We start from the raw sequence: 26,615 nt of genomic DNA, 5'->3' as shown, positions 1-26,615 counted from the left end.
ACCATATGGCATAGTTATCAAAATATATACAATGATTATGAGTTTTAAATCAAATAAATGTAATTTCACATATTAATTATGGATACTGCTTCACAGTGGCATCTACAGGCAATCTGTTCTCTCTGGAGAGGTGTTTAAGATGGGTCAGAAACATGACATATATTCATAGACTTTGGGGGAGATCATTGACTATGAGTTTGTTTTTGTAACTCTGAAATCTCCCTGTTTATATTATTGTTAATATTGTGCAGATGTTCATGTCAGTTCTTTATGCTGTTATAGTTGTTAAAAATGAAATTTCTTCACCCACTACACTACCTTCACCACTACTGCCACTTTTCATTAAACAGAGCTAAGTCTTGTCTGCTTTACTCAAAACCAATGAAAAACTTAAATCTGCAAAACATCAACTTTACCAGAGAAAACAAAACTTCTCAAGTTTCACTGGAAGTTAATGGAAGATTTTATTTCAAGTCGTTTTGGAGCGTTTCTATTGGTCCATTCACACAGATTTTCAGAAAGTGTACAGAGCAGCTACTGGGTTCAAACTAGGCAGAAAACTAAAAATGGACAGATGTGGAGATACAAGTTTATCGTTGTACAGCAGTGATATAAACAAACTCCAAAGCAAATTATTGTGGCGAACAGATGAACAGAACTTGCCAACATGAGAACAGCTTTAACACAGTGCATAAAAAGCAGCATGGGTACAGATGAGACTGTCCTTGCACCAACGTGATAGAACGAAATTCCTCTGGATAAGGGCGTCTGCTAAATGCCTTAAATGTAAATGAATGTGCTGACATCTCATAGCAGTGTTGCCAACAAAAGCTGCTCAGCTTCCATCAAAGATCTTTTATCACCACTTGCTTCAATTAACATAACTAGTACCCACAGCTCATACAAAGATAACAGAAGCAATAATAGGCCAGATATGCAATCCTCAAGACTTCACTGTCTAGGTTGTCTCTGCCTTGTCTGCAGTAAACCATCAAATCAGCTCACCTATGTTCAATAGGATGCTATGCTATCACAAATTACGCTAAGCAATGAGGATGGCTACTAACTATATCCACCCATTTTGCAAATTAATGTATGACTTTATTTTTTTAATGAAATTAAGCGTGTATAACTAACTGCATTTCACTGTCACATTAAAAAAAAAGGAATGACGCTCCATTATCTACTTCAACAACCCCCGGGCATCAATCTTTCAGCACTGATACACAGCAGAGCACTGTGTGTACCGAACAGTTTGTATTTCCATTATGGGACGATCACAGATTTTATAGGATGGTTGGCAACTATAATAATAAGGGGTGTCATAGGGTTTATATGAAGCCAGGGCTCTGAGTGGTCCAATGGACTAAGGCCCTACAAATATAATCGCTGGTTCAAACCCTGGGTAAGGCTGCCTGCCATCAGCATTGGCTATTTAAAATTGGGAAGGACAACTGGGTACTACTGAAATTGTAGCATTGAAATAGTCAGGGCGATGACAACACTGTTTCAAATAATATTGGCTAAAAAAATCTGTCAGTAGAGTAAGACAGTAGAGTAAGCTGAGAATGTTGCATGCTGTTTAGCCACTAGGCTACAATATGAAGTGAAGTGCCTCCCTCTGCAAATTGAAAACTATTACAGCATCCTTCTATAATTTTAACACCACATTTAATGAACATTCTCAAATAGCTGTTATACTGAAGGGCTATCACTGTCCAGCCAAAGCTCTAGTCTATGCTACAGCTAACAATCCAGGAGCTTGTCTATTATACATTTCTTTAGACAAATTGCATCTAAAATCATACAGCCATATTATTTCTGACAAAAAAACTATTTATAAATGAGAGGTGATTCATTCATTTAGGCGTCTTCACTTAAAACGTTATCAGCAGCCAATGTCTGCCAGGTGCCCAGGTGCTGGACATTTGCTATGAGGTGATGGTGATGATATGCTGTGTTTCATTTTCTTTGATCTTGTCTGTCCAAAGGACATTGTTCCAGACGTTTTGTGGTTTATTGATTTGCAACTTTGCAAACTACTTACCCTCTTTATTCCTTTAGAGGCAGTAAAGGTGTTCCAGCTTCATTTCTGTTAAATGAATAATGGCATTGTGCTATTGCTCTTCTGAGGTTGTATTTATCTAATTTTAAAGACCAGATTTTTTTTATTATGTCTTGATATGCAAAACCATAAAATGAATGTTTGTACTTTCTCCTCATGACTGTGTGTACTTTTATGTGATTATAAATGAGTTATAAAGGTCATGTAAAAATGTAGGAGGTGAGGAGACATACTTATATTTCTACTTCTGACACCAACAATGTTGAACAGAGGAGTCAGAGGAGAGTCTTTGTGTTCATATATTCTTAAATAATATTCTAAGCAAACAAGTCAGAAATAAAAGAACACCAGTGCTTTAATGGAAGAAAGAATGGATTGCATGACAATGACAATTTATGAATAATGTATTTATAAATAAAATAAATAAATAAGATTGTATTGTAACTTCATATATATGGTGAATAAAAGAACAAACAATGTAAGACATGAAACAGCATTACTAATAATTCTTTATAAAGGTTTTTATAAATGGAAAACGTGCTTCCACTTTAGTTTTTGAGGGCTTCTAAATCTTTCAGAGAACTGATATGTATCATTTGTTAAATAAATAGGCTAGAGATGGGCAGATCAGTTTTTGGGGCTGATGGTGATCACTGATCCTCTTTTTGTATGATTGGTTGATTGCCTATACTGATCTACATTAACATTTCTAGGCAAGCTTGCTAATCATCATTCTGTAATGTTCTGTAATGTTCATTCTCTTAAGAAGAAATGTACTTTACTTTTTGTACTCAACCACCTTTAATTGTATTGACTACAGGGGCCTCAGCAAGAACTATCTCAATGGCCATTACCAATTGTCCCTTAATGACCTTAACCTTTGAGGTACTGTAGCAGTCCTCCATCTTCATGGAGGCCATTCAGAATGATAAATGTTTTCCACTGTTTTCCAGCGCTACATCAATGTACCACATTTGGCAGGTTCTCCAGCTGGTCCTCTTTATTAAATTGAAGAAATCTCAGTTCCATGTGCAGACAATCTCCTTTTGGGGCTTTGTCATCTCCCACAACACCCTGAGCATGGATCTCGCCAAAATGAAGGCAATGGAGGACTGGCCCCACCTTTGGGTGCTTCTTGGACTTTGGCAACTTATTCTGATGGTTCATGAAGAACTTTGGCTCTGTGGCTGCCCTTTTGACATTCAACACACATAGGCACTTATTGACCACAGCCCCAATTCTCCAGTTGCCCAACCTGAAGCTTCCATTTCTTTACTGAGACGGACGCCTCCAAGATAGGCCAGAAGCTGCTCCCCAGGACCTACTTCTCCTGCCGTTACTGGTGGTTAAGCTCACATCAAAAAAAAAGTGGAGAGAGCTGAACACCCCTTCACCCCTTATAGAGGGAGCTGAACATCCCTTCACCTCTCTCAATATCCTACAGGCATAACGATTGGGATCATCTTTTGAATGGAACCACGACTCTATTCCCCGAAACATGTATCATTGCATTCTGAATCCAGGTGGGGGCTCCCAAGAATGGATTTATGTATCTGGGCTATTCAGGGAAAGGGTACTTCACAGGCAGTGCACCCAGGGGTTACATGGCAGTTCTGTTGCCCCCACATTTGTATCGAATCCACAACCCTGTCATTAATGGCACCACTGTCCCATGTAGCCTCAGGTACAACGTAAAGTAGCCAGAAGCATTTCTTCGCATCCATTGTCAGTTTTTTTTTTTTTTTTTTTAATCTGCAACTTGTTATTTACATTGTGTCAAACGTTCATGATGAATGGACCAACAGAAATGCTCCAAAACAGAAACACAACAATGTGAAAGTTATTTTATGCATATATATATATATATAAATGAAGTACTTGATTCCCAATGCCTTTTTTTTCTTTATATCCCTTCTCATAACCTGTTACACAAGATCGGTAATCAAAAGGTTTCTGTAATTGTTGCATAACAGCACCATAATGGAATTTGGGCCCACACCATAATACAGGATCCTGAGTTGCACTTCTATCATATGTGTTTTGGTAACTTTGAGGGTATTACTATTTAGCATATTACTTTAAGACAACATTCAAATACAGCTTTATCATACTAAGTCTGTGGCCTGAGTGACTATAAGGTCACAGCATATGTTGTCATTTGACAGTACTTAGATTTTTCCTTTTGACCATTTTTGAGCAAAGTACTTTGCAAGATACACTTCAAACCAATCTGATCTTTCCTGAAGCTCTAAACCTGTCTCCTTCACAGTCTCAAGTGTCTTACTCCCTGTTGCACAAGGGCAATCATGTGCTTCACGTAATCAGCCTTTATTTCCTCATATCGGAGATGTTTTAGGAAAGTGCTGCCTTGTGTTTCTGTAAACACCACACACACAAAATAAAATGTAATAACATGTTCTAAAAGTGTTTAATTCATGTTATTATTTTTTTCAGCTTTGATTTATTTTTTTCTACTTTAATATGCCTGTAATTCAAGATGCATTCGATGTAGTTAAAATGCAATTTAAATAAAGGTGGTAATTGATCTAAAGATCATGTTTCTATTTAACATGCTAAATGAAAACATGCAGCGTTGGGGTAACTATGTAGAAATTTGCCAAGCAGAAATGTAAATGCAGAACTTGCTCTGAATTCTACAGTGTAGCTCCACAGGCACTGTGCTGTATTCCATTACCTCCTACTGTAATCACACTACAGACTTTTATAATATTATCATTTATAATAATCGCTGAGAATTATCTTCTTCATGTCATCCAGTGCAATGTCAATTACTGCCCTACTGTGTTTAAAATATATAGACAAAAGTATTGGGACACCTACATATTACACCTACAGAAGCTTTGATGAAATCCCATGCTAAATCCATAGACATTAATATGGGGTTGGTTTGAAGCTCTGTAGTTCTTGAGTCAGCAGAGTGTTGGACTCAGAGCACTCAGAGACCCCGCTCTGTAACTTGATGAACGTGGTCTAATACTACACACAGTTGATGGGGGAAAAAAAAAGTCACCTACTGACATGTTACAACGACGGCAGGTGGTAAGGATGGACAGCACCATGTCCTCCTCAATGACCCTCAACACTAGAACTCCCATATATGTGGATGCAGTTATTAATAGAATATAGTATGCTCAAGGCCACACTGCTTGGTTTCATACTTATGAATATGTGAGGCATTAGTGTACAGGTTGATAAAACAGGTTGTTCAATAGACATTTTAAAATGGTTTTACAACATAATACACAAATAAAAAATATATATAGAGAGATAGATAGATAGATAGATAGATAGATAGATAGATAGAGAGGGAGAGATAGAGAGATAGATAGAGAGAGAGAGAGAGAGAGAGAGAGAGATGAGTAGAGACAGATAGATAGATCGATAGATAGACAGATAGACAGATCGATAGATCGATAGATAGATAGACAGATCGATAGATCGATAGATCGATAGATCGATAGACAGATCGACAGATCGATAGATCGATAGATCGATAGATAGATAGACAGATAGACAGATAGACAGATAAATAGATAGACAGACAGACAGATAGGTAGATAGATAGATAGATAGATAGATAGATAGATAGACAGACAGACAGATAGGTAGATAGATAGATAGATAGATAGATAGATAGATAGATAGATAGATAGCAAGCGTGACAGGTGTGGGTGTGCTGTGGGTGAGGCTGAAAGCTAGAAGGTTCTATGTTGGTTGAAATATTGTAATACACTTTCATTCTGCGTAATGATGGAGCTGTGGAAGATTTTGAGTGTACTGATCTTTATCAGCTTTCAAGCCAAAGGTAAGATTTTTTTTTCATGGGTTTCATATCAACTGAAAACAGAGCTCATTCAGCAAGTCCAGAAGATCAGAAAATAAATGTAATCTTATGAAAAATTTAAATGGAATATTTTTTCCCCAGTCATTATTTTCATCACGTTTTCAATAAGGTGTATGTTGTGACCTTCTTCAGGCCATAGCAGGTTTCAGTTACTGCTTTGTAGTGACTAAGATATGGTGTAGTTTTGTAGTTGTCCAGTTTTTTGGTCCAATATATTTTTAAAAGCTGCTTTGAAGAACCATCTACACAAGGTTTCATGAATCTACCTGAAATTGTAAAAAGAATTGTAAAAAAAAACACAGTTTCCCTCCCTCCGTTTTTTTTTAAATATCCGTCCACACAGACAAACAATATTTTTGCCAATATAACAAAACACTGAATAATATTTTATTAATTTCAAAAACATACTACTACTGCCAGTTTTATTTAGTATAACTGTGTTTCAAATTCAGTAGAACCAAAAACTGTAAACTGTCATGACTGGCTAGGTCTGACAAGGAGGGATGAACACTTGCATGGATAGTACGATGCAAGAGTAATTAATTAACAAAAAACAGGGAGTAAACGTAGATGAAAAAGGCAACAAAGTACAGGGCTAAACGAATAACCAAAACACGAACGTGACAAAGGAATGTGGACAATATAATAAACACACCTAAGGCTGGTGGGACTTTAGGAGCTAGGCTTGGATAGGGGGACGTGAAGGGGAGGCAGAACGAAAACTAAAACCAGAAGGCAGAGCCTGGGGAAATGAGGGATAAACAAAACCACACTCCTCAGGAACTACAGAATTTACATGACATAGGATGAAGGAGCTGAGAGATCAGCTGTAGAATCCTAAAGGGGAAAACCCGAACAGACCTGAATGTGGCACGCTCCTGAACAATACGATGAACTGGATGTAGCAGAACGAGGAAGCCATTCTGCTGTCTTCGGGGTCTCTCGAACCTGAAACTTGACCGTAAAATAGAGTCAGACGCCACCGCGCCAGGATGGCTCAGAGTAAACAATTCTCGGCAACGGGTATCTCGCGCTAGCTCCCTAAATACCACAGCCTTAGATGAACCGAATCAACAGAACAAAGAACACAAATCAAACACACGTGAAAACAACTAAACCATGACGTAAGACATAAGCATGTAAGTCAACTTAAAAATCCGTGAACAAAACATGAACTTGAACTTCAACCTAAAAGTCCAGAGGAGAGCCTGTGGGCCGCTGCCCGGGACCGCTCCCGGACCTGACATAAACATGTCCCTATTTTGTAATTTACCAACTACAATACAAAATTACAAATAAAATACAAAAATGTAACAAAGGTAATGTATTGTAACAAACATAAATAAATAAATAAAAGTCTCCTCAAGGTACAAACAAAACAAAGTTTATATCTATAGCACGATTTTATAGGTAAACAGAAAACGAACCAGTCAGTAGACCCAGATCAAATATATGCTACAGTTCCATCATTCCACATTGACTTTGATTCACCTAGAAGCAGTGAATCAGTTTGACACTGACAATGACTCTATAGCTAAACGAATCAGTTGAATCACAGGAATGTAGATCGTCACAAGACACAAGCTGCACAGCTTCCATCAGCTGCTAATGTTGTGCACTGTTTGGCTAAGACGGAGCTCTGTAGTTCTGCTTCACCATATATATGTCCGTGGTCGAGGCCTAGAACTCAGACAGTGAAGCTGCTAGCTACCTTATCACAGCATTGCTTATACATGTCCAGGAGTGCGGCCCTTCAAAAATACTGCCTATATCTGCAGTCTAGCTTCATAATGAGCTGTGCGAAGCCTTCCTCCTCAACTGCTTGAATTGGCATCATATCTTTAGCCAAACAAAAGGCGATGACGTTTGCTCTACCTGAGCTCTACGGAGTTCAGCTTTCCAGAGATACACTGATGCTATGCTGAGTGCTTCTGCTCGAGGTGGTGAAACAGACTAGTTGTGTTTCCCTCTTTTGTTTTATACAGGCTTCTTGTATATTTTGCACATTACTGTGGTCTGTTGAACATCTGAGATTTTATAACCAAACCATCTGCACACTACTGAAGTCACTCCTGTTTTTAGAAACCACTATAGAGCTATAGAGCTGCTTTCCACCATACTCCTTTCTGTTCAAAATGACTCACGTAAATGCACATGGCGTCATACCATCAACACGTCAGAATATCGCTATTATCACCATATTAATTATTTTTATTGTTTAGAAAATTATATCAGTATTATCATGAACAATATGATATGGTACACCCCTAATGAGCATGCCAGCCCTACTGAGGCGACAGTACCTCATAAAGATATCTAAAGAAGGAAGAGAACACCCAATCCCAATTTACACACTACTCCCTATGTAGTGTACTATACAAGTCACAAATTTAGGAATTCTAAAAAGGGTGTTCTATATATTTCTAATAGAACAGAATTAACATTTATTGATATGGTGAAATCTGAAATCTATATCTAGACACTGCTTTATGGCTTATGTTGTTCACTCTAAAGGGAGTAAGCATGTATTTGAGATTCAGATCTTATAAACTAACAAATCTTCACTGTACAATGCACAAATTTCTCTTTTTTGACTAAATCTGAATCTGCCAGTTGTCCTTTGTGAGGAATGAATGAATAGAAATGTTCCCAGATGAATATATAATTTACACTGAGCTCCACTGCATGTTAAGAAAGTTTTTTTTCCTTCTCTCCAGTGACTATTTTTGGAGTTAGGAGGTTTCTGTGTGGCAGTAATGACATGTAACACAGGCTGCACATGGTTGGATATAAACTCAAAGATTTAATGAATAAAAGCAACATTCCTAAAAACAAAAAATGTAATTAGGGTGTAATTAGGAAAGAGTTTCTTTCATGAACACTTTACTAAAGAGCTGAGTTCATTAGACTACATCACAAATGCACACGCTTTTCACTACAACTGACTTCAACTTGCACAAATATTAATAAAGGTTTCTTCCAACACAGGTCAGTGGTCAGAACACTTTCTGGGGTGAAATGATGACCAATGAAGTGCTACTTTTCTTTCTTGTTATTAAAAACAACAAGTCAAATCTGCAACAAAGACAGACTGTATAAGGAATGTAACAAGACAGGACCAAAAACACAGAGTCAGCCATCTAACCTAAACGTTGCTCTTCTCTCTTTACCAGAGTGTGGTGTGGCTACTCTAAACACCATGATATTGGGACAGGATGCCACTCCTGGTTTTTGGCCTTGGCAAGTTAGCATACATGGTGATGGCAGCCATTTCTGCGGTGGATCCCTCATCAACTCTGACTGGGTTCTAACATCAGGCCTCTGCGCTGATTAGTAAATATCATCCTGCTATATCATATCATAATACTATGATGACATGTCATATAATGTTCAGACGATGGTGATGGGAATGATTCTCCTTTTTTTTATTGCCCCTCAAGTTACGAGTCTGACCGTGTTTGTGGTCAGGCAGACGCAGAACTCTAATAACCCACATGAAGTCTCTAGATCTGTCTTGAAAGTCATTAAGCATCCCAACTTAGACGTTATCAACACTTTGGACAACAACATTGGCCTGCTGCAGTTGAACTCTAGCGTGACCTTCACTCAGTACATTAGTCCAGTGTGTCTTGCTGCAGCCGGAAGCACTTTCATCAACAGCACTTCAGCCTGGCTCACAGGCTGGGGTATAAATTCCATTGGAGGTGAGAAATGAGGAAGGATTTATGAGGTAGACGAGGCACCAAATCAAACTGGGGCTATCAATATGTGATTAGTATATCAATGATGTCATGCCTTGTAAAAACCTTGTATCTCCAAAATGGAAACTTTCTAGGACAAGGAAAGAAGCTTTTAAAGGACATCAGTGTGAAAATGTATTTTTCTAACTGATTTTGGAGCATTTCTATTGCTCCATTTATCATGAAATGGTAATTCACAATGTAAAAACGGTCAGATTAATTTTTTACTCCAAAAAGTAAAAACTAGCAGACAGAAGGTTTCTACGTGACAGCAACAATATACATGTTGTTTATTATCTGGAGCAAAAATGTGGATTCAAAATGAATGTTCTTACTATGATACATCTGATACACAATCTGAGAGAAACGAGCATTAAGGCAGCATTAGTCAGGATTCCAGAGAGATGTTAAACACAACACTGAAACATGTTTTATTAATAATGTAATATTAATAATGCATCATGTTAACACTTCTGACAGAATTTCCCAACACTCTACAGGAAGTAGAATTTCCAGTGATTGGAAACAGGAAATGTAACTGCTTATATGGAGTTGGAATGATCAGAGACAACATGATGTGTGCTGGATTCCTAACAGGGGGAAAAGGCTTGTGTACAGTAAGTTTCTTCCAATCACTTAATTGAGTATTGTTTTTATATTTATTTAAGAGACTTAATTTTAAACACATCCATCTGGACTCGAACAGGGAAACATTGGAAAACTACTGGTCATCAAACAGAATGGCCGTTGGATCCAGGCCGGCATTGGGAGCTTTAACAAAGGATGAGGCCAGAAAAATTATCCTGATGTATATACCAGAGTGTCTCAGTACCAGACCTGGATCACAGAGACAATCTCCAACAACACGCCAGGCTTTATCATGTTCAACTCTAATGGCACTAATGGAGACCTAAGTGTATCCTGTGATGGCTCTTGCTCCTGCCACCACCACAACTTCTGCTCCATGTATGATTGTTTGTATTTGTGATATGTAATCAGGTACAGAGAGAGACGTGTATGAGAGTCTTTCTCTCCATATTCATCAACAGTCGCTACATCCACAAGAGACTCTACAACCACTACCGTTACCACAACCACTGCACCCACTACCACCACCACTGCTCCCACTGCATCACCTAAGACTGTCTACATATTTGTGTACTGTACCTGGAGAAGCCTTCTGTAAGCAGAACTTCATTAGTAGCTAAATGATGGTTGAGACATGATGCTAAAGAAGACTTTATTAAACTCCCTCCACTCACTTGTTCCACATGTCTTCCTCCTCTCCTCTATACTTTCATCACTGCACTACCTCGGCCAAATATCCAGCCTCTTCATCAACTGCAGTCCTGTCTTCTAACAGTGGCTCTACCAACAATACTGGAACCTTAACAGTCACTACAACCACCAAAGGCTCCACAACCACTACTGTTGCTACACCTACTACACCAGCTACAACCACCACTGCACCCACTGCTTCATATAAGATTATCTACTGTTTATGTACAGTTCCTGGAGGAGCCTTCTGTAGCCTGAGCAGCTAAACAGTAGAGGTTTATGTGAGACTGTCTGTATGGATCTCCTTAATCACTTACAGAGCTGTGCACGAGAGGCAGAAATGTATTATGAGCATGCAGGCTAATGCAAAGACTGTTTTAGAGAGTGCAAAACGCCTCTCTATATTTCTGTTGTGCCCCCATCAGGTACGTAACTGAACAACAAGTGCTTAGATGTGTTTATCACTAACCCCTGAGACTAGTGGCATGGGAAGTGCCGGGTGGGTTGTACAAAAACTAACACAATTGGCTCATTTGCTGAGGTGATATCTTCTCTGAAGTTCTGAAGTCGCTAGCCTCTCACAGTTGCTGAAATCTCCCGAGCCCCGGTACTTTAATTATTCCACTCCTTATCACAGTACCCAGGTAGACTTACGGCTCCTCAAATGAGATAGGAAAACAAATGCAGTAAACGCAGGCATAACTGCATCTAACACTGTAGCCTTGAGTCACACTAAACCCCTTTAGTCGAGACTTTTCCCAACATCTTCCTCTTCAGCTCCAACTTAGCTCTCCCTCTCGACATGTCCTAGGTCCTCCCCCTTTTTCACAGGAGGCCCCAAGCTGCACTTGGATCCATAGAAAATATATTTATATTATATATACTTATATCATGTGCAACATACCAGAAAATAAATGCTCACGTGTATTTTAACATAACTTAAAAAAAACATTTTACCAGCTTTTTAATTTCACTCCTAGTAACACAAAACATGAACTTAATATTGCTTCTTTTTTCCTCTTAAATTATTATTTATATTTCTATAACAGGAACAAACTTTTACATGAAGCTTTATTTTTGTAAAACTTTTTCCCCAACATTTGATAAAAAAAAAGAACGTTAGCAGGGTTATAATTATTTTTATGATGCAGACTTCCTCCACTCAGTTGTTCTGCATGTCTTTCTCATCTCCTTCCATTCATCCATCATTGCACTTTGATCTTCACCTACATATCCAGCTTCTTCATCTACTGCAATCATGTCTTCTAACAACGGCGTTACCAATGCCAGTGGAATTTCAACAGCTGCTACAACCTCAACAGACTACATAACCACTACTGTTTCTACAACCACTACACAGCCTACAACCTCTACAACCACTACTGCACCCACTGCTTCACGTAAGACTGTCTATATATTTGTGTACAGTACCTGGAGAAGCCTTCTGTAAGCAGCTCCTTCGTGTAGGACTGCCTGGCTTTATGAGTCGTGTATGACTGGCTTTCTTTTTTAGCATTCAGGCTAATGCAGAGACTGTATTAGAGAGTGCAGAGAGTTTCAGCAAATCCTACATTATTTTTTGTAATTTTCTCTACTATTTGTTCTGCATGTCTATCCATCCAGCATCTTCGTCAACTGCAGCTGTGTCTTTTAACAACAGCACGTTCCTGCAGTCAGTAGTGATGTACTTTCCTCCTGAAATCTACACCCCATCTCCTGCAGCCACTACTGCCAGCTCCAGCGCATCCGAGTCATCTTCTTTCCTCTCGGTCACCTCTCTTCTTCTGCTCTCACTTCCTGCTTTTATTGTAATGTTCAGCTAAGCTAAGCTGACTTAAGTAAATCAAGTATTAAGCCAAGAAACTAAAGACGAAGACAAAAAATGTTAAAACATCTCTATCTGTATTTCTGTCTCATTTAATGAGAAGCATCTAAGTAGAAGGAATGAAAACTGTAAAAAAGATACATGAACAACATGCTTCAGCCACCTACAGTTTCTGCTCTCTAATGCACCTCAGTAATACACAATTTGTGCCTGTACTGAATACACACATGCTGATATTTTACTGCATAGCAGGGCTAATACTGTATATTAGTGTAAATATCTGTATATATCTACGTTACCTTATATAACACATTACATCTGCACACACTCATATAACTATACACTCACCTACACACACTGGTATCACTACAGACACACACCAACACACATTGATATTATTACAGACATACCATTACACACACTGATATAAATAGACAACAGGCATTGACACAGGGAGTCATGTAGTGCTCACATCTCCCGGAAAGCACCCACTGCCCCACTCCAACCCATGCAACTGGCTCACACACTCCTCTCGGGCAGGAATATGAAGGTCCGCACACTGCAGATTGGCCAGCATATCGAGCAGAGCACCTTGTATTTGATCAAAGCTCCTGATCTGCAGTTAATATTGGGATTCCTCTTGATCAAGCATCATAGCCCATGCCATCAAGCTTCTCCCCAGCATTTGTGGAGAACCACACCAGAGAGGATTTGCCACTTCAGTTTATCTGGCCCTCCTCATCCCCAGAGGGGCTGGCTTCTTCTTTGTGCGGAGGAAGGAGGGAAGACTATGCCCATGCATCGACTACTGTGTGTTTAAAAGTCTGACTGAGGGGAGAGAGACCCCTATGACCCCTATGACCCTTCTCAGCTGTCCTCACTATACGCTGTAGGGTCTTGCGGTCTGAGGCATTGCAATTCCCAAACCAGGCGATGATGCAGCTGCTCAGGATGCTCTCCACAGTCCCCCTGTAGAACATAGTGAGGATTGGAGGGTGATGAGCTTTCCTCAGTCTCTGCAGGAAGTAGAGGCGCTGCTGGGCTTTCTTGGCTGTGGAGCTGGTGTTGAAAGACCTGGTGAGGTTCTCTGTGATGTGGACGCGCAGGATCTTGGTGCTCTGGACGATTTGACTTGATGAATGCTCAATCCATCTACTGGGGCTGTCACACATCCACCTACTGCCTGTGATTGTATTAGTCTAGTATTTAAGGCAGGGTTTTAGACTAAGCACCTCGCAAGGTATTGTATCCCATTCTGGTGATCTACTGAGCGTTTACTGATCTTCATGTATATTCCTGTATTGACCTCTTTTCATATTTTTTGACGTTGCCTGTTGTCTTTGGATCTTTGCCTGTGTTTTGGTTTCCTGTTTACGACCCTTGACCAGTATTGTGAATTACGTGTTTGCTCTGACCCTTTTTGGATTTATTGTCCCATGCTCAATCCATGTTCTTTCTGGACTTTGTGGTTTCCCACAGTCAATTGAGCATGGACTTGGCTACGATTCAGACTGTGGCAGAGTGGCCTCATCCCATGTTCCTGCGCTTGGTCCAGCGCTTCCTGTGCTTTGCCAAATCTTTCCAGACTGGAAAACACCAGGCCATTTTCAGTTTATTGATCACTATTAATTGGGTAATAAACACTTTGAGAAACAATTATGGGCAGCAATGACATATACACAAAAAGACAAGTGACCAGGTGCTTTCCTAATAGTAACCCCTTATTCTTCTAGACTAGGGGTGTCCAATTCTGTCCACAAAGTTTCGGAGTTGCTGCAGGTATTTATTGTAGCCAAGCAGAAGCACATGTGATCAGCTGTTTGAAGACTCACCAATTGATTAAGCAGGTAGGATCCGGTGTGCTGATTGTTGTTTAGAATAAAAAATGGTAGCCACACTGGCCCTTTGCAGATAAGATTGGACACCTCTGATCTATATGGTCAAATGTTTCTGGTTACAGATCTTACTTCAGTCTTGTCCATCAGTGAGCATTATACCTGACAGCTTTATCAGATAATTGTTATAAGTTATAATAATCCTTGCCACCCCTGCTGCCAGCCCAGTCGGCAGCAACAAATTAAAAGACAATTTGACATTTACGAGCACAAGTCTCCAATGTCTGAGTGCAGTGAACACAAGAGATGGATTTGTTAGGAAAACTAAATGGCACAAATTGAGGGATCCTGGAGTGGCGAGGAAAGGAGACACAAGGTAAAAACTTGTAATGTTAGCTATAGGTCTGACGTTAGTCGTGTGTAAAGTAGGCTATAAAAACTAATACTGATTCAACATCTGTCAAGTAAAACTGTAAAGTAAGAGATTTTTTTCAGAATCAGAATCAGAATTCCAGGTGCCACTTTTTTTTTCGAAAACTGGTTACACAGGAGCTGCAACCAAGTGCTTTCTGTGAAAGTTATATAGTGTATGGGAGCACAGCGAAGGAACTTGAACACAATGTACCTTGCACAAGTGCTTTCTGTAGAAGTGACTCCTTGAGCTCAAACTGCATGTTTCAGGTCTATCCGATGAAGTTAAAATTTCTTCGTTTGTCGCCATTGTGAGGTGGACTGATGGTCTGCTTTGCATCACAGTCGGTTTATCATACAGAGGACTACATTTTGCCACAAAGATAACAATTACACGTGTTTAAAAACTAGTAAATAAGAGCTGGGGAACCAGTCGCTGAACCATAAACGGCTAGGCAGACCTCGAGGTCCTTACAACATAGGTCCTTAAGGTCCCTAAGGGAGCCTGCGGGCCACAGCTGGAGTCCGCCCTGGACCTGACACTTTTATTAAAATCTATTTGAATAATGTTAAACTAAAATATAACCTAGGGATATTTCTGTAAGGCACACGTTTCTTTGTTTTAAAAGATAAATGGACAGTGGTACAGCTTCTAGGCTACATTTCTATCATAGATGTTATATATTTTGTTTTTGTCTATTATTTTTCATTTTGAACTTGAATTGGGTAACATTTTATGCCCATGACACTGTTTACATCATATTGTCTAGAAAACAGAACTAGAGTCACGACTTCACTTAGATTTTTATATATTTTTTTATTTTTATAGATTTGTATAATTTTTTATAATAAAACAGTAATATAAATTTGTTAAACAAGCCTTTAACATACAACATAGTCACTTTACAACAAATACTGTAGTACAGTTCTTAAACTGTAAACCCTGTTCAGGATTTTGAAAATTGTCAAAAAAAAATGTATTTTTATATGTACCATTTGCATTGTAGATACATTTAGACATGCAATGAAAAATATGATTTTCATGGGATTACAGTGGTGTGAAAAAAAATGCATTTAGTTGTAGCCTGATAATATACAATAAAAATGTGCAATTAGTGAGTAATTCATCACTAGTAAATCAACACTCTCTTTATTTACTACCAGCTGATCTTTCCTGAGCCTCTAACTCTGTATTACAATCTCATAAGTGCACGTACATGGAGATTCAAGTAATCAGTCTTGATTCTTTCTTCCTAATACCAGAGATTTTTAAGAAAGTGCCTTGTCACCATAAAGAGAACCACTCACACAAACCTAACGCTAATTAAAAGCATGCAGAGTTGGGGTAACTGTTAACCTTTTCCAGTAAGTAGAAAGTAGTCTAATCAATCTGACTTTCATAAGAGATTCAGTCATTAAGACACCAGGAGGAATTTAAACACTTAACAGTGCGGGAATGTAAATGGTGAACACACTCAATTCCACAGTATTGCTCCAGCTGCACTGTCCTGTATTCCCTTACCTGCTACTGTAATCATACTTTCACTGCTGACACTCTTTTTTATTAATAATCTCTGAGAATTAACTTCCATGTGTGTGTTTCCTAATACAGTTGTTCAACAAATACATTTTAATGAATTGTTAATCAAGATGTTCTGAATTTCGATGAAAAAATCAAAAGCTTTTTGCCTTTATTTATGTAATGGGCAGATGACAGAATGAGTGACAGGTCTGGGTGTGTCATTGTGAGAATAAAAGCTAGAAGGTATTTCTGTGCGTTGAAAAATAAGCCATTTTCTTTCTGAGTAACGATGGGACAGTGGAGGACTTTGAGTGTTGTGATCATACTCAGCTTTCTGACCAAAGGTAAGCAGATCAAATTTTTTCAAGACATCAATGAGCTTTTTATTAATGTATTTTTATTTATTCATTTATTATTTTTTAACATACATTATATGGCAATACACACACAAGGTGTGTGTGCGCATGTAAACATCTGTGTCAGTATTTTTGCTTATAACCTAGAAAACCTTTATTCCATAAACTTCCCATTAGAAAAAATGCAGCTCTCTGTACCAGTTGCCTATTTTGCCATTTTTGACAGATGTCGGGTTTGTGGTTTTAAAGCTCTGCATTATGTTGATGTTTCACCTTAACTAAATACCGTGCTGATGGCAGCCTTTTTTAATCAAAACCAAATTCACACTGAAAAAGGGTTCTATATCGTACTGAATAAAAGTTCTAAGACTTAGTTACAATAGTGGAAGCTTTTTTGATCCAATATAAAACATTTTAAAGGTGTCTGGATCAACATCTACATTAAGTTTCAGAAATCTGTCTGAACATAGAACTATTTTAATTTCATTGTCCCAGTAAATGAGCACTAATGTTTTCTGCATTTCTTTCAGGGGGGCACTCACAGTTTGGTAAGTTATTTCTTATTTGCATGGAATACATGAAATTGTAGTTTTTTTTGGATTTTCACATATACATAATCTGAATCTGACACTTGTCCTTTACATTGATTATAATGGCCCAACAGAAATGATCTAAATTGATTTCCAAAACAAATTAGTTTAATCACAGTGGGTTAATTGATTGTTTCTCCTCTTTGAGACACCACATCTGGAGAAATTCCCTTAAACCACCATATATATGTACGTGGTCGAGGCCTAGAACTCAGACAGTGAAGCTGCTAGCTAGGCGTTCATGAAGACTTTCAAGTTTTACCGCCACGGTCAAGGCATGGTTCTAGGACTCTTATTTTGACACAGACTTTTATGTTGACACTAATGTTCATGTCTTTCTTCACGTATGTGTTATTGTCATGTGTGTGTTCACGATTTAATTAATACGTTCCACATGTGGCTGGTATATTTAAGAAGGGCTAGCGCTAGCTGCCAGTCCCCAAGAATTGGTGAATACTGAATCTGTCAGACTCATCGACGGACTTCGTTAATAGAAGTGGATCTGTTGGACTCATTGGACCTGTTGAGCATATTGAATCTGTTGGGCTCATCGACGGACTCGTCGACCTGTAGGTTTTGGTTAGTGTTATTGTTCTGGCTCAATCCTGGCAGGCTAGCCTAGCCCTTGTATCTCACCAGCCTTAGGTGTGCACATTAGTTTTGCCCCGGTTCGGTTGTCACGGTTATATTTTGCACATGGTTGGATATAAACTCAAAGATTTAATGAATAAAAGCAACATTCCTAAAAACAAAACATGTAAATAGGGTGTAATTAGGCAGAGTTTCTTTCATGAACACTTTACTAAAGAGCTGAGTTCATTAGACTACATCACAAATGCACACGCTTTTCACTACAACTGACTTCAACTTGCACAAATATTAATAAAGGTTTCTTCCAACACGGGTCAGTGGTCAGAACACTTTCTGGGGTGAAATGATGACCAATGAAGTGCTACTTTTCTTTCTTGTTATTAAAAACAACAAGTCAAATCTGCAACAAAGACAGACTGTATAAGGAATGTAACAAGACAGGACCAAAAACACAGAGTCAGCCATCTAACCTAAACGTTGCTCTTCTTTCTTTACCAGAGTGTGGTGTGGCTACTCAAAACACCAGGATATATGGAGGACAGGATGCCACTCCTGATTTTTGGCCTTGGCAAGTTAGCATACATCGAAATGGTCGCAATTTCTGCGGTGGATCCCTCATCAACTCTGACTGGGTTCTAACATCAGGCGAATGCGTTTATCCGTGAATATCATTCTGGAAAGCTCATAATGTTATTATGACATGTAATATAATGTTTAGGAGATGCTGATGAGAGTGATTCTCCTTTTTTTCAGTTTCTCTCCAACATCAAGATGGACCGTGTTTCTGGGCAGGCAGACGCAGGACTCTAATAACCCAAATGAAGTCTCTAGATCTGTCTTAAAAGTCTTTAAGCATCCCGACTTAGATGTTATCAAGACTATGGACAACAACATCGGCCTGCTGCAGTTGAACTCTAGCGTGACCTTCACTCAGTACATTAGTCCAGTGTGTCTTGCTGCAGCCGGAAGCACTTTCTTCAACAGCACTTCAGCCTGGTTCACGAGCTGGGGTGTAGTTTCCACTGGAGGTGAGAAATGAGGAAGGATTTGTGAGGTAGATGAGGCACCATATTAAAAAAGTACGGACGCTTGTCTTCCGTGGATCTTACATTTACAGCATCTAGCTGACGCTCTTATCCAGAGCGACTTACAACGTTACTCATATTACAGAAGTAGGCCAATGTAGTGTTAGGAGTCTTGCCAAAGGACTCTTATTGGTGTAGCGTAGTATAGTCACCCAGACCGGGAATCGAACCACAGTCTCCCACATGGTGTGGTAACTCAGGGGCAGGTGGTGCTGTTATCTGTTGTGCCACACCAACCACTGGGGCTGTCAATATGTGATCAGTATATCAGTGATGTCATTCAAAAACCTTGTATCTCCAAAATGTAGACTTTATTGGACAAGGAATTAAGTTTTTTATCTTTCAATGGAAGTCTGTGTAAAATGTGTTTTTCTAACTGATTTTGGAGCATTTCTATTGCTCCATTTATCATGAAATGGTAATTCACAATGTTCAGATTCATTTTTTACTCCAAAAAGTAAAAACTAGCAGACAGAAGGTTTCTACGTGACAGCAACAATATACATGTTTGTTCTCTTTAGCAAAAATGTGGATTCAAAATGAATGTTCTTACTATGATACATCTGATACACAATCTGAAGAGAAACGAGCATTAAGGCAGCATTAGTCAGGATTCCAGAGAGATGTTAAACACAACACTTAAAAAAATGTTTTTACCCTCAGGTCCTTCTTCCCTTCTGAGATATGATCACGAAGCTCACCTCCACAATCTCTTTTTCAGAGAGACATCATTGTATCATGTTACACTAAACCCTTCTTGGTAGAGCAATGCGTAGGGAAAGGACTCAACGGTCGTTGGAATCTGATTACAATTCAGTTCCGCCATTTCCAACAATTCAATTACAATAAAGATAAATTCAGTTTCCTTTTTTCTTTTATTTTCTCCATTAAAAAAAAGAGCAGAAATGTGAAATTCAAGTGATTTCCAGTGAAAGAAAACAGGATCATATACCCAGCCAATGGCCCTCTCCTCCATCACAGTAGCCCTCTCTCTCTAGTTTATCTATTAGTCTGCAGAAGATGCTGGAGAGATAATTTTAAATAAGAGATTTACAATCCTAGAAAGTATAAACCTAGAGAGCGAGAGTAGCTGCACATCAGCATAGACAACTATTTATGTAGGAGAATATCTTGCTTTTATTATTGATATTAATAATACATCATATTAACACATTTTCTTTGACAGCATCTCCTAACACTCTACAGGAAATAGAAGTTCCAGTGATTGGAAACAGGAAATGTAACTGCTTATATGGAGTTGGAATGATCAGAGACAACATGATGTGTGCTGGATTCTTGACAGGTGGAAAAGGCTTGTGTATAGTAAGTTTCTCCCAATCACTTCATTGAGTATTGTTTTTATATTTATTTAAGAGACTTTATTTTAAACTCATCCATCTGGCCTCGCACAGGGTGACATTGGAAGTCCACTGGTCATCAAACAGAATGGCCGTTGGATCCAGGCCGGCATTGGGAGCTTTAACAGAGGATGTGGCGTGGAAAATTACCCTGATGTATATACTAGAGTGTCTCAATACCAGACCTGGATCACAGAGACAATCTCCAACAACACGCCAGGCTTTATCATGTTCAACTCTAATGGCATTGATGGAGACCTAAGTGTATCCTGTGATGGCCTGCCTGCTCTGACCACTCTTGCTCCTGCCACCACCACAACTTCTGCTCCATGTAAGATTGTCTGTATTTATGATATGTAATCAGGTACAGAGAGAGACGTGTATGAGAGTCTTTCTCTCCATATTCATCAACAGTCGCTACATCCACAAGAGACTCTACAACCACTACTGTTACCACAGCCAATGCACCCACTACAACCACCACTGCACCCACTGCTTCACGTAAGACTGTCTACATATTTGTGTAATGTACCTGGAGAAGCCTTCTGTAAGCAGAACTTCATTAGTAGCTAAACGATGTTTGAGACATGATGCTAAAGAAGACTTTATTAAACTCCCTCCACTCACTTGTTCCACATGTCTTCCTCCTCTCCTCTATACTTTCATCACTGCACTACCTCGGCCAAATATCCAGCCTCTTCATCAACTGCAGTCCTGTCTTCTAACAGTGGCTCTACCAACAACACTGGAACCTCAACAGTCACTACAACCACCAAAGGCTCCACAACCACTACTGTTGCTACACCTACTACACCCGCTACCACCACCACAGCACCCACTGCTTCATGTAAGATTATCTACTGTTTATGTACAGTTCCTGGAGGAGCCTTCTGTAGCCTGAGCAGCTAAAAAGAAGAGGTTTATGTGAGACTGTCTGTATGCATCTCCTTAATCACTTACAGAGCTGTGCACGAGAGGCAGAAATGTATTATGAGCATGCAGGCTAATGCAAAGACTGTTTTAGAGAGTGCAAAACGCCTCTCTATATTTCTGTTTTGCCCCCATCAGGTACGTAACTGAACAACAAGTGCTTAGATGTGTTTATCACTAACCCCTGAGACTAGTGGCATGGGAAGTGCCGGGTGGGTTGTACAAAAACTAACACAATTGGCTCATTTGCTGAGGTGATATCTTCTCTGAAGTTCTGAAGTCGCTAGCCTCTCACAGTTGCTGAAATCTCCAGAGCCCCGGTACTTTAATTATTCCACTCCTTATCACAGTACCCAGGTAGACTTACGGCTCCTCAAATGAGATAGGAAAACAAATGCAGTAAACGCAGGCATAACTGCATCTAACACTGTAGCCTTGAGTCACACTAAACCCCTTTAGTCGAGACTTTTCCCAACATCTTCCTCTTCAGCTCCAACTTAGCTCTCCCTCTCGACATGTCCTAGCTCCACCCCCTTTTTCACAGGAGGCCCCAAGCTGCACTTGGATCCATAGAAAATTTCTTTTTTCTTTTTTCTTAAAGTCTTATATTATGTCCAACATACCACAAAATAAATGCTCACCTGTATTTTAACATAACTTAAAAAAAACATTTTACCAGCTTTTTAATTTCACTCCTAGTAACACAAAACATGAACTTAATACTGCTTCTTTTTTTCCTCTAAAATTATTATTTCTATTTCTATAACAGGAACAAACTTTTACATAAAGCTTTATTTTAAGCTTTATAACTCTTTCCCCAACATTTGATAAAAAAAAAGAACTTTAGCAGGGTTATAATCCTTTTTATGATGCAGACTTCCTCCACTCAGTTGTTCTGCATGTCTTTCTCATCTCCTTCCATTCATCCATCATTGCACTTTGATCTTCACCTACATATCCAGCGTCTTCATCTACTGCAATCATGTCTTCTAACAACGGCGTTACCAATGCCAGTGGAATTTCAACAGCTGCTACAACCTCAACAGACTACATAACCACTACTGTTTCTACAACCACTACACAGCCTACAACCTCTACAACCACTACTGCACCCACTGCTTCACGTAAGACTGTCTATATATTTGTGTACAGTACCTGGAGAAGCCTTCTGTAAGCAGCTTCTTCATGTAGGACTGTCTGGCTTTATGAGTCGTGTATGACTGGCTTTCCTTTTTAGCATTCAGGCTAATGCAGAGACTGTATTAGAGAGTGCAGAGAGTTTCAGCAAATCCTACATTATTTTTTGTAATTTTCTCTACTATTTGTTCTGCATGTCTATCCATCCAGCATCTTCATCAACTGCAGCTGTGTCTTTTAACAACAGCACGTTCCTGCAGTCAGTAGTGATGTACTTTCCTCCTGAAATCTACACCCCATCTCCTGCAGCCACTACTGCCAGCTCCAGCGCATCCGAGTCATCTTCTTTCCTCTCGGTCACCTCTCTTCTTCTGCTCTCACTTCCTGCTTTTATTGTAATGTTCAGCTAAGCTAAGCTGACTTTAGTAAATCAAGTATTAAGCCAAAAAACTAAAGACGAAGACAAAAAATGTTAAAACATCTCTATCTGTATTTCTGTCTCATTGAATGAGAAGCATCTAAGTAGAAGAAATGAAAACTGTAAAAAAGATACATGAACAACATGCTTCAGCCACCTACAGTTTCTGCTCTCTAATGCACCTCAGTAATACACGTTGTAAGTTTTCAAGCCTTTCATGGGCAGATGTAAAGGTGAAGGTCACTCTGGGGCAGTCTGAAATCAAGTTTTCGGAACATCTATTCTCTCATGTTAATCTGACCTTTCAGTAACTTACAGTACACTTTATGCTCTAAATATTCATACATGCAATATATTATATTACTTTAAGGATGAAGATCTCTCTGGGCCTCTGTTCAAGTTACATCATTTTAGGTGATAGTGGTATTTCATGTTTGCTTTTCTTAGATTAACTCATCAAATCATCCTTTGATTTGTGTCGATTTGACTTTACATTGTTACAATATATGTAAGGATTATGACCTTTAAATCAAATAAATGATCATAAATATTTGTGTGTGCAACTTCACATATTAATTTCATTTATTAATAATAAAAAAATGTCTCATCAGAGATGTCTACAGGTGAACTATTGTCTCTTCAGTGACATTTAAGTTGGATCAGAAAACTCTATGCACCTCATATAAATCCTCCAACTTTAGCCTCCAGCCAAAATGTATGGTTAATCAAACATGGATCCTGAGTAGCCTGTACTGCTTTAATTGAGCACCTGCCAAGCAAAACAAATGAAAGTCAGTCAAGTCAATAGTTATTCATAATAGACATAATTCACAGTTTCCCTCAAGACACTTTCACAAGTGTAAATGAACTGCATAGTGGAGAGACTGTTTTCATCAACAAGCCACAAAACCAAGCACTCGTTATATAGGCCGCCAGTTAGCATCACTTTCACACTTCAATTCATCAGAGGAAAGACTACAATGTCTACAAGCATGCCCACCATGACAGTATGCTCTACCTTAGGATGCTTGACACTTTTATGCTAGTGTTGTCCTCCTTGACTTTATTAGGAACATTGCTGTAATGTGCCATAACCCTCTCAGTCCACTAGATACTGGAGCCCGCCCCAGACCCGGCGGACATCCAGAAGGTGCCTGACAGTGTAGGCCGGCACCCCGCCAACTGTACGTGGGCCTAGCGGATCAGCGGGCACCACGGAACACAAGACGGGCTTGAGGCGGGACACGTGGAAGGTGGGGTTAACGCGCATTGAAAGGGGGAAGGACAAGGCGGTAGGCAATGGGATTGACCCGGCGAAGGATCTTGAATATTCCGATGTAACGAGGTGCCAACTTGCGGGGAGCACCACGCAAGGGCAGATCCTTAGCTGAAAGCCAAACCCATTGCCCAGGACGATAGTTCAGAGCTGGCCTTCGTCTCCTGTCCGCATAGCGCTTCTGAGCAGCTACTGCAGACAGGAGGGACCTGCAGGCTTTCTGCCAGGTTCCCTGACAGCGCCTAACCATCTATTCAGCCGACCGGACCCCAATTCCTGTCTCCTATCCTGGGAGCATGGGCGGAGCGTACCTGTACTGGCACTCAAAGGGTGACATTTCCAGGAATGAGTGCCAGAGGGTGTTATGTGCATACTCCGCCGAAATCAGTTGGTCAGACCAGGTAGAAGGTGAGGAGGAGGCAAGACAGCAGGGGGTATGCTACAGGTTTTGATTGATCCTCCCTGTCTGGCCATTAGACTGGGGTGGAAGCCAGATGTGAGGTGGGATCAAGGACGTGTGGAAACAGTCAGAGGGAGCAGCAGACCACTGGGCCTGGTTCTGGGATCTTTACATTGACAGCGCACCGAACAGGAAGCTACATGAGCACACACGTCTCCTTCCACGCCGGGCCACCAGAATTGGCGTCGCAAAAGCTCGAGCGTGCGTGTAGTCCCTGGGTGTGCTGCCTGGGAGGACGCATGACCCCACTGAAGCACCCGTTCCCTTACAGGCCTGGGTACGTAAAGTCGACCTGGGGGGCCACCACCCGGATCAGGTTCAGTGAGGTGAGCCCATTTGATTGCATCCTCTAGTCCCCATCGGATGGGCACCACAATCTGGGTTTTGGGGACTATAGTTGTGGGTGTGTTTGATAGAGGAGGGGGCTCCCACTGGCGAGAGAGAGCATTGGTGTTCTTCGAGCCCGGTCGGAACGATAATACGAACCTAGTGAAGAACAATCCCCACCTAGCCTGGCGCGGATTAAGATGTTTGGCTTGCTGGATGAAGGCCAGATTCTTGTGGACCGTCCAGACCAGAAAGGGATGTTTAGCTCCCTCAAGCCAGTGTCTCCACTCCTCTTGCGCAAGCTTGACCGCCAATAATTTGCAGCCACCCACATCATAATTCTGCACAGAGGTTCAGCTTTTGGCCAGGGCGCCGCTGGGAGAGGACTGCACACACGCCTACCTTTAGAGGCATCCACCTCTACGATAAACGGAAGTTCCGGGTCAGGCAACTGGAGAACCGGGTGTCGTACGCTTCCTGGGCCTTCTGGTGGCAGGGGGAGGCCTTGCCCTAGAGCTACCCCTTACAGTTGCAGCTATCTGGTCTTTAATTTGTGCCTACACTGAATACACACATGCTGATATTTTACTGCATAGCAGGGCTAATACTGTATATTAGTGTAAATATCTGTATATATCTACGTTACCTTATATAACACATTACATCTGCACACACTGGTATCACTACAGACACACACCAACACACATTGATATTATTACAGACATACCATTACACACACTGATATAAATAGACAACAGGCATTGACACAGGGAGTCATGTAGTGCTCACATCTCCCGGAAAGCACCCACTGCCCCACTCCAACCCATGCAACTGGCTCACACACTCCTCTCGGGCAGGAATATGAAGGTCCGCACACTGCAGATTGGCCAGCATATCGAGCAGAGCACCTTGTATTTGATCAAAGCTCCTGATCTGCAGTTTATATTGGGATTCCTCTTGATCAAGCATCATAGCCCATGCCATCAAGCTTCTCCCCAGCATTTGTGGAGGACTACACCAGAGAGGATTTGCCACTTCAGTTTATCTGGCCCTCCTCATCCCCAGAGGGGCTGGCTTCTTCTTTGTCCGGAGGAAGGAGGGAAGACTATGCCCATGCATCGACTACAGTGTGTTTAAAAGTCTGACTGCCGGTGGGGCAAAGCTATTGCAATACCATGCAGTGACAGCATGGATGTTCCTGTACCTTCTGCCAGACGGCAGCAGTGCAGTGAAAAAAATGTAAGGGAAGAGTGATGGCCTCACAGGTGCAGTGTGTGGTGTAAATGTCTGTGACAGAGGGGAGAGAAACCCCTATGGCTCTTGTCAACTGTCCTCACTATACGCTGTAGGGTCTTGTGGTCTGAGGCATTGCAATTCCCAAACCAGGCGATGATGCAGCTGCTCAGGATGCTCTCCACAGTCCCCCTGTAGAACATAGTGAGGATTGGAGGAAGAAGATGAGCTTTCCTCAGTCTCTGCAGGAAGTAGAGGCGCTGCTGGGCTTTCTTGGCTGTGGAGCTGGTGTTGAAGGACCTGGTGAGGTTCT

At 40.4% G+C, this 26,615-nt stretch overlaps 1 protein-coding gene across 1 annotated transcript in view; it reads left to right on the top strand.

Annotated features, from left to right (window-relative positions):
* The window catches only part of LOC140573593 (serine protease 33-like), a 36,191-nt gene extending 10,608 nt beyond the window's left edge, over window positions 1–25,583 (top strand). Inside the window, exons 2-8 of the mRNA XM_072693031.1 lie at window positions 18,534–18,739; window positions 18,832–19,106; window positions 20,350–20,486; window positions 20,576–20,852; window positions 22,799–22,944; window positions 24,118–24,190; window positions 25,438–25,583. Of these exons, the coding sequence (XP_072549132.1) occupies window positions 18,534–18,739; window positions 18,832–19,106; window positions 20,350–20,486; window positions 20,576–20,852; window positions 22,799–22,944; window positions 24,118–24,190; window positions 25,438–25,583 (1,260 nt within the window). The remainder of the gene's footprint in view (window positions 1–18,533; window positions 18,740–18,831; window positions 19,107–20,349; window positions 20,487–20,575; window positions 20,853–22,798; window positions 22,945–24,117; window positions 24,191–25,437) is intronic.
* Window positions 25,584–26,615: the final 1,032 nt, after the last annotated feature.

The sequence above is a fragment of the Salminus brasiliensis genome, chromosome 12 (assembly GCF_030463535.1).
Source record: "Salminus brasiliensis chromosome 12, fSalBra1.hap2, whole genome shotgun sequence".
NCBI lineage: Eukaryota > Metazoa > Chordata > Actinopteri > Characiformes > Bryconidae > Salminus > Salminus brasiliensis.
The sequence above is the reverse complement of the archived record's forward strand: the minus strand, read 5'-3'. Positions and strand labels throughout refer to the sequence as shown.